Raw genomic sequence first — 11,628 nt, 5'->3', positions numbered from 1 at the left:
GGGCCTCATGCTTTCTAGGAAAGCTTTACCACTGAGCCATATCCCCAGCCCAAACTGTTTTTCATTTTTTTTTAATACTGGGGATTGAACTGAAGGGTGCTTAACCACTGAGCCACATCTCCAGTCCTTTTTTTTTTTTTTTTTTGAGACAGGGTCTTGCTAAGTTGCTTAGGGCCTCACTAAGTTGCTGAGGCTGGCTTTGAACTTGTGATCCTTCTGCCTCAGCCTCCCAAGCTGCTGGGATTACAGGCATGGACAACCATGTCCACTACATGGAGAGTAATAAAGTGCACAGTGTTTCTTTGGAGGGGGCAATGAAATGTTTTAGAATTAACTTGCTGTGGCTGTGCACTGAACTGTACACTTTAAATGAATACACTGCATGGAGCATGAGAAACAATGATTACCCTGCTATGGCAAGATATAAAGAATTTGATTATTTGCATTTTCTCAATTTTCTACAATCATCTTCTATCATCTGTTATCTTTACAAAATAATACTGAAATCTTATGACATGAATAGAATAACTACACTCACTTTGCAGGCCAGGAAACCAGCTCAGGGGTACAGAAGGGCAGGAATAAAATCAGTAGGCCCTGAGGACTCCAACTCCCAGGCTAGCCTCTAAAGCTCATGCTAAAACAATTCTTTAGGCACAATGGTCATGACTCCCAAAACCCCTGATGACCACTTAATGAGGGTAATGAAAATAAAGAATGTGACATACCAGACATATCTGGTATGATTTTGAAGCTCAGGCCCATCTTCATCTGGCTGGTATCTTTCTTGTTTTCCAGCTGGTGGGAGAGTTGGCTCAGGTGAATTTTCAGGCCAAACATGGTTCTCTAGTGAGGAGTCTGCAGGCTAGCCTGTTATCCTTTTCCATGTTTACGCTTGGGGCCAGGACTTTCTCCATCTGCTTTAGACAGAAGCTCCTCTCTTATTTAGGACTGGATCAAGGAGAAACCAAATCTCATGGCAGGCACAAACAGAATAAAACAGCTGCTTTTGAAATGCTTTATTAACAATGACTTGAACAATGGTGTGGGGACTACGTCTAGCTGTGCCCTCATGTCTTCACAGAACAGTCACCACAAGCAGCACAGGACATCCTAACAGCTTTGGCTGCTGCTCAACAGCCTCTGAATTGTGGTGGGGAGATGAAGGCAAACAGCAGAGGAAACTCTGGTGCAGCTGAAGTCACACATTACCCAGGAAACTGCAGGTAAGAAGGCAGCACATGCAATCTCAAACTGGGAATAGCAGTACGTGAAATCAGGGTTACAGAAGTCTACAATTCAATGCAATTTTCTTCACTTATGAGGGAAATACGTTTAAGATACTGTCACTTCTACATTGGTCCCCACCCACTTATGTGTGGTCTTACCAGGATATTTAACATCAGATGGTTGTTTTGTTAGTTATTTCTTGTCACTTAAAATTTATAATCCACTTTAAAGATTCAAAAAGGAGCACATTTGTATATGTAAAGGAGCACATTTGTATATGTAGTCATGGTTAAAAAGGAAAGTAGTTAACTGGGATTTGTGAGTTAGGAATGAAGAAAGGTGTTAGCTGGCTTTAAGGAGCACAAAGGTCAAGAGTTAAATGATGGTTTTAGAACAAGACTGAATATAAGGTACAGAGGCTAGTCTTTTAAGACCAGAGTCAACAGTTATTTTAGTTAATCAACATGCATTTCACGGCCACGATGATGTGCCTGGCACTGATTCCAAACATATCCAGCAGCTCACTGGGTCTCCCGCTCCGAGGCACTCCCATCACTGCCAGCTGATGAACCATGATGTCAGGCTCCATGGAGACAGCTGCACAGACAGCTTCCCCAATGCCACCTGGGGAGGCAAGGGACATTGGGAACTTTTCTGCATCTTTTAAGCTAGTAAACCTTAAGGCCACAAAATACAGAGACCTTTGAACTGACTGGTTCCCAGGGGAAACCTAGGAATTGATTCGCAGTACTCTCTCCCTATCACACACACTTTTCCTGCATTTGCTTTGTTCTTTGCTTGCAAGGTACTATTTTGGGGGGCAGTGAGTGAACCACTAATCATTCAAAACTCAAAAGAAACTCTAAATAAAGCTTTCTATGACTGTTCCCTGTCCAGTACTGAGTTAGCCACTCCTCTGTGTTGCCACCAACCCACCTTGACTGGACAGTGTGCTGGTGACACACAAGTGCATATGAGTATTACCATACCCTCAGGGAACCAGTCTAGGTGGGTGAGAAGACCCCTACATTAATACACTTGCAAAGAACAATAATAAAGGTATGTTGGGGACTGGGGATATAACTCAGTGATAGAATGCAGGCCTAGTATGTATGAGGCCTTGGGTTCAATCCCAGAACTGTAAAAAAAAAAAAAGTGTTATCTTTGAGTGAGTCATAGGTGGGCACTGATGCCCAAGAGCATAGCATATCAATCAAGGAAACAAAAACACTTCTTGCCAAAATAAACTTTCAAACCCATTCATGATGCCTACACACACCTTCTGGGTAGTGATCCTCCACTGTGATAATCCGGCTGCCTGTGGCTCTTGCATTGGAAATGATGGTGGCAACATCCAGGGGTTTAATGGTAAAGAGATCGATGACACGGATAGAAATATCTGAAAAACAGCAATACCAGCTTGGTATAAGAAGCAGACTTAGAATAAAGACTAAACGGGGGCTGGGCTGTGGCTCAGTGGTAGAGCACTTGCCTGGCACATGTGAGGCACTGGGTTCCATCCTCAGCACCACATAAAAATAAATAAATAAAAATAAAGGTATTGTGTTCATCTACAACTAAAAAAGAACATGCAGGCATAAAAATAAAGAAACCAGTTGGGGTACATGAGGCAGGTCAAGTACTACCTCTTCCCAGATTGAACTTCAGTGTTCAGACACAACCAACTGACCTTGTTTAGAAAGATCATCAGCAGCCACTAAGGCTTCATGCAGAGTAATTCCAGCTCCAATAACTGTGACTTTGTCATTAACACTCTGGCGGACAACCTGGTATAGTTCCAACAAAACAAAGGACTGGTTACTACATTGAGAGAACATCTCAAATTGGAGGGCACTCTGCTACACTGCTGTTCCCCAAAGTGAACAATTTCACTCCTTAATAATTCACCAGAAAAAGGTCGAATCAGATGCATTTAAATTCCTGACATACTCTTCTTGCTAGATTACTTTTATATTTGTTTTATAAATTCATCTTCTCTTGCTTTATAATACATGATTATTAAGTTCTTATATAATGCATAAACAAAATGACCCTTTAATGGCCTAGCATGCACAGGCCCTGGGCTTAATCACCAGCACTGCAAAAAAACTCAACACTGAATCACATACATACATACGTATATACATATCTATGTTCACTTTGCAAAACCCAGCCGTTTAATTACCCATACCATGTTCTCACATACACACACACACACTTTAAATTTACATCCTTTTACCATTAGGAAATTTACTTCTTTTTCTCAGGACTAAGAAAATTTTAGGGAAAAAAAAAAAAAAGACAAGAGATATAAGAAAGTTCCTTCAAACCATATGAATGTCAAAACACCTTCCTCCCACAAAAATCACATGTATGGCAGAACTGGTAGTTAACACTGAGTAGAACATTGCACTGTTTCCACTCAGTGGTATTTTCCAGGAACTTAATGGCACGTGGTGGACTGTTCTGGAAATAACTGCTTTATTGTAGTACTACAGTCATTCAAAGTCAAGAAACAGTTGTTCTGAATACTAGCAGCTACCAATTCTAGGGCAGCCCAGCCTTTTGAAATCAAGTTGGGTATTTCTGTTGTTCCTTCCACAGTGGCTACACATGCCTCACATGATTAAGAAGAGATATCAATGCCATTTTAAATTTTGTATTCTATTAAAGTATGATCTCAATTGTGTAAAATATATACATAAGTCTAAGAAGGCAGGAAGGTAACATGCCAAAATATCCATAAGCCTGGCTCTGTAGGTGGTAAGTAGTCACAAACTTTCTCCACAGTCTTTTCTGATTTTCCCTATATGCAGCTTGGATAGGTAGGCCCAGCAGGAAGTGGACAGTCTGGTGGCCAGACCCAGAGAGGTTGGGCTCACTGCCTGGGCCTGAATCCTGGTCTTGGTGCTCAGGAACCATGAAGACTTGAGTAACTTGCTTCCCTTCTCTGATCCTCATCTACAGTAAGGGCTGATAATGTGAGCTTCCCAGGGATTTTATGCAAACACTACAGATAGGAAGTGCCCAGCAATGTCAACCTTTATAAATCAGGCCTACAGATAAAGTGACAGTTCATGCACAAAGTAAACCTCAGGGCCAAAGAATCTCCATTGGTAAGATGGTCTGCGTTCTCTTTTCTACCTGGTCTTAGATCTGTAAAATCTGAACCTAGCAGATATATTACTCATTTGAACTGGCTTTTCTTATTTTGTTTAACTTGAGGTTGTGATAAATTATAGTCAACACACTCAGTACCTTCCAGTTGTTACTACTTTCAGAGTTCAACAAAAAGACTACATTTGGAAAAGAGAACAGTGAAGGTCAAACTAAATTGTTAGAATGCTCCTTTCTAAGGAAAATTAGGCAAAGTTCACAAGCGACTTTTTAAAAGCACGAACAAAGAAGAACATATTCTTATAATGTGGGGATACCTACAGCAAGGTTTTAACAGTTTTCTTTACACAAACACACTACTGGACAACACTACAGAACTTGAGCCTTACCTTAGCCTGTCCAATTTTAAAGGTTTCTTGAGGACTGTAAATAACTGCAGTTTCTGGCCGGCTGGTTCGAATGTAACACATTCCCTAGGGCATAAATGTGAACCAGAAACAGTTTATAAGATCAAACTATAAATTCCCAACTAATAAACCATCAGGAAGTGGGAAAGAGAAAGACTGAGCCGTTGTCTGTACTAACAATCAAGTATATGTTTTGGAGCAAGGAAAAAACATCTACAACCACCAGTGAACAAGTCACACATCTGGATTGTGCTATGTGCCAGGCAACAGCCCAAGTGGGACCCTGACAGATGCTCTTAGTGACAAGCTTTCCAAGCTGTCCCTTTTATTAACTTAGAAAAGATTTCCAAAATTCTCATGGACTTGTTCTGTCTCCACTGAACATAAACTCAGGGCAAGGGCACTGACTCATGTTGACTATGAACACAATGTTAAAAATTGTTTTGCCACAATATAACTTGTGATGCTTCATCATTAGAAAGACCTTAAATATCTGAATGTAAAACGACACCTGTTTCCCAATGAAATGTGTAAATAGTTTTATTATCAATTTGCACACATAAACATTTAGGAGCATAAACAAATACTCAAATGTCTAGTTAGAGTATTTGTTAACTTACATACATATGTAAATGATGCATTATAAACTAACACATAAGCCAGGAAACGCTGCTTCTATTCATTCATGTTATAAAGCGACTTTACCCTGTGTGTCTTGAGATATAACTTAAAGAAAAATGCACATACGTTAAGTGTGGCACCCCTTGAACCTTGGCAAAGGGCACACACCATGTAACTAGCACCCAGCATGTCCACCAGCTCAGAGTTCTCTCATGCCTCCCTCCAATCATTTCCCTCACCCTGAGAGGCAACCTCTACTCTGATTCCCATCACAGTCTTGTTTTGCCTCTTGTGAACTTTCTAGAAATGGAATCAGATAACATGTAAGAAATCATAAAACAGTATCCAAGATATATACTAAGTAGGGGCTGAGGGTGTAGCTCAGTGGTAGAGCACTTGCCTAGCACGTGCACAGCCCTGGGTTCCATCTCAGCACCAAGAAAATCAACCAACCAACCAAACAACAAAAAACCCCCAACCCCAAACAAGTAAGTAAACAAGTAAGTCCAGAATAATGTGTACAATATGAGCCCACTTCGAAAAAATCATAGAAAGTCTGTCTATGCATATGTGTTGTGAATGTTAAGAGAGGAAATTCATGTACTATGCCCTAAGTGTGCCCATGTTACCTGTTCAGGGGCTTAGGTGAAGTATAGAGCCAGGAGTGCTGAGGGAGTCTGCTAAACATCATGGAGAGGTTGGAAAAATACTGACATTATGTTCCCTAAGCTCCCTTGCAGCTAGGGTCTAGACAGGAATTTGACTCTGACCATCACAAGACCTCCCAGAGGGAGCACGTGAGGCTTTCTGAGCTGTTTCTAATAGTGAGCCAGAGCTGGGCATCCTGCGGTTTGTCTGCACTAGTACCTATTGTTCACTCTCTAATTTTCTGGATTTCAAGAGGCAGTGGTGGCAGAAGCAGTGGCTTCTTATCCCTGGCTGTGGCAACTGGGGTGTGCCTTGTTTTTGTTTTGAGTCAGGGTCTTGCTCTGTTCCCTAGGCTGGTCTCAAAATTCCTGGGCTCAAGGGATCCTTTCACCCCAACCTCCTGAGTAGCTGGAACTACAGGCGTGCACCACTGCACCCAGCTAGGTGTATCTTAAGTCCCATCGGCCTAGCAATGGCCTCAGGGTGGCAGCTCCACTGGTGGGTGAACACTTTGCAGTTTGGGACGCCACCTGGAGCCCACTCCTATGACTTCATAAGCATGCCTTGTTAAACCTCTTCCCCATTTCTTGCCCTTAGCCCTGACAGAGAGGCAGACAGGCTCTGTTCAGCATCCTTTTGTATCATTTTTTATTTTAGTTATAGATGGATACCTTTATTTTATTTATTCATTTTTATGCGGTGCTGAGGATGGAAACCAGTGCCTCCCCTCACATGGGTCAGGCAAGCACTTACCACTGAGCCACAGCCCAGCCCCTTTCATAGCATTTGATTCTGTTATAACCGTTTGTACACATAATTACCTGTTGTTGCAAAGATCATATTTTAAAAAGAGTCCTATCACCAACTTTTCTATGAGTACACTTCTATGCTAAAAAGGGGTAAATCCAATCAGTACCAAACTTGGAGCAAAGCCTTGAAGCATTTTCTATCTGAACCAGTATCCCCTTAAACGTACCTTGGTATTGGCTGCTAAATAAATAGCATGCTCTGTGGAGACAGCATCACTTGGATAGAAAATAGTGCAGTTGGGAACTGCTCGGAACATGGCCAGATCCTCCAGGGCCATCTGGGAGGGGCCATCTTCACCTGAGAAAACCATAGCCCAATATATGAGCACAACACCTCCAGTAAGCTACCCTTTGCTTGCTTACCCAATCTCAAGAAGCAACAATTCTTATTGCCACAGGTGCCCCAAACAGCAGCAGAGTCCCCCAAAATGGTCCAACTTTGATGTCACTGTAACTCATTATAATTTATGTTGAACTTCTGCTGTCTGTCTCCCTTGAGATCTTGCTGAATCAGCTGGGTTAGGCTCTCAACTGACCTTTCAGATCAAGGAACTGACCTGTCACTTGATACTACTACTGTCCAAGTTGACTTGATGCTCTCTTCCCTGAGTTCTGGTGGCCTGAATTGGTGTGAATCTCTAATAATGTCCTCTTCTCCTTAGGAGGGTCCCTTCAGTTTTTGCCCCCTTAAGACATTGGGTTTTTGGGATTGGAGTATCTAACTCATGTCTCTAGGCCTTCCAAGTAGTTGAACATAACACACCTTTGGGACACCCTGGGGTCTAATATAACTAACTGTGCCTTAGAGTGTATTTGGGAACAGTTTCTGGTCAGAAACACTGTTGAAAGAGAAACTGCAATGTACATAGGGTCAGTCTAGCTCATCCCAGCAAGGAAGAGGACGTCACTGTGCACACTGCCTTGCCAGGACAACTGTCTAACCCCAGAAGTCCAGATCCTCTCTGGGTTGGACTTAGAGCCACTTCTCCCTGCAGCTGACTCGATTTTCAAACTTACACTGAACCCAGGCCTGGGCAAAGACTCTGGGACTTTCTTCCCAGGCCTCAAGCCCTGCCCACCTTGCATTGCTGCTGTGCCTCAGCAGCTCTGCCTCTCTGCTCCCTCCCTGGACAAGCATCTATGCCTGCAGCCACCCACCCACCCAGCTGTGACTCCTAGTTCTATCCAGAGCCTTCTGAATCCAATCAAACTAGCCTAGGGAGTCACTTTAGATGGTTCCCTAGTGTGCTTCGTCAGCCTTAGAGCAGCAAATGTAAGCAGTTACGTTTTACCTGTCCCACTATGCAGGTCAGGTGACTCATCTTTCCACCATTTCCACCATTCACGAACATGACTTCTTACCCAAGTGAGATACTCCTACAGACTCCTTTCTGCTTTTCATACAGCTGCAGACCCCTCCATCTGTCAGCAACATTTGCTTGTTTTTCTAGGCTCTCTCAGATTCACCCTTGGTTTTTCTACCCTACTGCTAACTCCAACCCTTATTTCAACCCTCTTGTGGGCTTCCCTGTTTCCTACTGTGCCCTTCTGGTCCTCCATGACAGGTTATTGCTCCAGGAATGGAGTTTCCACCAGTGTATTTCTCTGCATTTTGTTCCTTAAGCACAAAGGCATTGTGGTGATCCCATCCCGCTTCCATCTGAGCGGGTGTCCAGCCAGTCAGAATCCTCTCTTCCCTCTGTCCACATTTCTCATCCTAGTAAAGATGGTGACCAGGCAAAGGGCAGAAAAGAATTCTGGGACTCTGTGCTGTCCCTATTCATACACAGTAAGACATGCAAGAAGCCTCAGGATAATTATTTCTCAATGACTGACAATGGGCACTTCACAGTAACCCCAAGAGATTCACCTCAAAGGTTACCTGTATTTGAAGAATTTAAAGCACAATAGAGCTTTATAAAAAGAAGTCCTGAGTTGGGCCTGGTGGCACATGCTTGTCATTCTAGTTACTCAGGAGGCTTAGGCAGAAGGATCACAAATTGGAGGACAACCTGAGTAACTCAGTGAGACTCTGTCTCAAAATAAAAATAAAAAGGGCTAGGGATGTAGCTCAGTGGCAAAATGTCTCTGGGTTTAATTCCTAGTACCAAAAACAAAACAAAACAAATAAGTCCTGAAGAGTCAAACTCCAGGGAGTCATAACAGAATCCAAGATTTAAGCAGTTGCATGCTAATATTTCTCTGAAAAGGAGAAAGAAAGCTATCAAGATAATTTCATTCAGAAGTCATACCAACAGACACCCCACAATGGGAACCAATAAGGTTGATGTTGATTTGAGCGATGGCTCCCATACGGATCTGATCAAATGCTCGTGTCAAAAAGGCAGCAAAGGTGCTAGCAAAAGCAATGGTCCGACCACGGGTGGCACAGCCCAGTGCCACGCTCACCTGCAATACAAAGAACATGAATTAGAATGTCTCTGAACCCTTCTCCCAACCAGTTTAGATTGCAAAGTCCCCATGTCAACTCCCATTATGCACATACAAGATTGCGTTACAATCCTAGAATGTTTCCTGTCTGTTCTGTTTTCTCAAACCTTTTGTACCCTGGTTCCCTGCCTTTCATGCTCAGATGGGGCCCTTACCTTGTACCTCCTGAAGAATGAGAAGTGAAGAGATGAAGTGTTTCCACATCTGCCCCACTCCCATCTGGCTTACCCAAGGCCATGGTCCTGCCCCACCCTGACAGCCTGCCTACTGGTTAACCTAGATCCCATTCTTTTCTTGCATTCTCAAGCGTCTCCAATCATGCAACGATCCCCCCAACCTCAACTCAGTTTCTCCCTTTCTCTCGGATCATCTTGTTGCCAGTCAATACATGCCAGTACCTTCCATCACCTCTCCTATTCTGCCTCATCCTCCCTCCAGCGATTGTCCTACATCTATGCACGTCACAAAAAACTTCTCAGAAAGTCATCTACAGTTATTTTTCCCACCTTTTCATCTTCCATTTTCTCCACACTACTTCTTCTAGGTTGCCAGCCCCATAAGTGACCTCAAGGCTGCCAAATATGAGTGGTCTCCTGACCTCAGCTGGCATCTCACTTGACCTTTCTGAAGCATTTGGCACAGTAAGTCACCCCTCTTTTCTCAAGGCATGTTCTGCTGGAGGTTTCTGTGAAGTTGTAGTGGGACCAGTCCTGCTGCTTCACTGAACACTGCACACCTCTTGCTACTCTGATATGCACATTTCAACAACCCCCAATTGATATCACGATCCCTTCCTGTCTCTGGAACTCCAAGTTCATGTACCCCAGCAGACTTCAAAGGGGAATATGAACATCTTCAGGAGTAAATAAGGATGTACCAAGGAAGATGTGGCTTTGTCTGGTTTCAAAGGCAAGATCGTTGTATCAACTGGGTTCAACACTCATCTGCCAAAGAAAGGGCTGGTGGCCTCCTTTTCTAGTGTATCCCTAACAATCACCTACCAGCAACCTCACTCCCAAAAGGATGTTCTCACCCACTTTAATCTTACAGAGAGCAACTTTTGGAGTATAAAACCTCCAAACTGAATTTAAAAGGATACTCTGAAACAATCATACTGGTAGTAAATCACTAGTAAAGTGAAGAATGTAAGTGATCAGATGACAAATCCTTTCACAAGTCAGGTGGTTCTCAGTTCTTTTAACAAAACAGTAAGAGAACCCAATGGAACTATCAACTCTACAAATAATTTTTACAAACAACTCTTTTGAGACCAGGGTCCAGACTGGCCTTGAACTGGACTGGTGACCCTCCTGTCTCAGATTCCCAGGGTAGTTGGGATTACAGTTGTGTAACACTGTGCCTGGCTACAAACAACTTTAAATGGAAGATCATTATGTGATTTTTGGCTTGTAATGAGGAAGGAACTGAATGACATTTCTACAACAAAATGTTCACTCTCATCTACTTGTTTATGTGAATAAGGTTTCTTAGCATTTACATCATAAAAATGAAAAAGAAGAAATAGAATTTCTTCTAAATCTAATCTCATTCAATTATATTTATTCACTGATATATTAACAAATAGTGACAACCATATGTCAATCCAGAAGAAAAAAATCTAATGCTCAGAGGCCTATTCACAGAAGAAAAGTTTTAAAAGACTATCAATCTATATTTTTGTTGCAGAGAATAAGATGATCAATAAAAGGCTTGAATAAAAATATTGGTGAAAAGGAATGGAAATTATAATTCAAGTAGAAAAAGTGATTTAATTTCTGATAAAGAAAAGTATCTTGGAGTAACCTTTAACTGGATGACTTCACTATTGAATTATCATAACTTTTAATAAATAGGCAATTGCATATTATTTTCAACTATTTAATTTGTGATTTAAAAATTCAGATATTAGGCCAAAGACAGTGGTATATGCCTGTAGTCTGATCTAGTTGGGAGGCCAAGGCAGGAAAATCACTTGAGCCCAGGAATTCAAGTGTAGCTTAGTGAAACCCTGTCTCAAAAAAAATTCAGGGGATTGGGTTTGTAGCTCCGTGGTGCACACTTTGCCTCGCATATGTGAGGCACTGGATTCGATCTTCAGCACCACATAAAAATAAATAAAACAAAGGTATTGTGAAAAAAATTCAGGGTGGGCACAGTGGTGCATGCCTGTAATCCCACCAGCTCAAGAGGCTAAGGCAGGAGGACCACAAGTTCAAAGCCAGCCTCAATATTTTAGAGAGGCCCTAAGTAACTTAGCAAGGCCCTGTATCAAAATAAAATGTAAAAAGGGCTGGGTATGTGGTTCAGTGGTTACGCATCCCTGGTACCAAAAAAAAAAAAAAAAA

The 11,628-nt window shown here is 42.3% G+C and overlaps 1 protein-coding gene across 1 annotated transcript in view; it reads right to left on the bottom strand.

The window, feature by feature from the left end:
* Positions 1–1,048: 1,048 nt before the first annotated feature.
* The window catches only part of Tktl1 (transketolase like 1), a 49,248-nt gene continuing 38,668 nt past the window's right edge, over positions 1,049–11,628 (bottom strand). The window contains exons 8-13 of the mRNA XM_047536082.1: positions 9,085–9,241; positions 7,000–7,130; positions 4,737–4,820; positions 2,921–3,017; positions 2,510–2,629; positions 1,049–1,854 (exon numbers count right to left, since the gene is read on the bottom strand). Coding sequence (XP_047392038.1) covers positions 1,682–1,854; positions 2,510–2,629; positions 2,921–3,017; positions 4,737–4,820; positions 7,000–7,130; positions 9,085–9,241 — 762 coding nt within the window. The 3' untranslated portion in view covers positions 1,049–1,681. The remainder of the gene's footprint in view (positions 1,855–2,509; positions 2,630–2,920; positions 3,018–4,736; positions 4,821–6,999; positions 7,131–9,084; positions 9,242–11,628) is intronic.

Source organism: Sciurus carolinensis, chromosome X, assembly GCF_902686445.1.
Source record: "Sciurus carolinensis chromosome X, mSciCar1.2, whole genome shotgun sequence".
Lineage (NCBI taxonomy): Eukaryota > Metazoa > Chordata > Mammalia > Rodentia > Sciuridae > Sciurus > Sciurus carolinensis.
The sequence above is the reverse complement of the archived record's forward strand: the minus strand, read 5'-3'. Positions and strand labels throughout refer to the sequence as shown.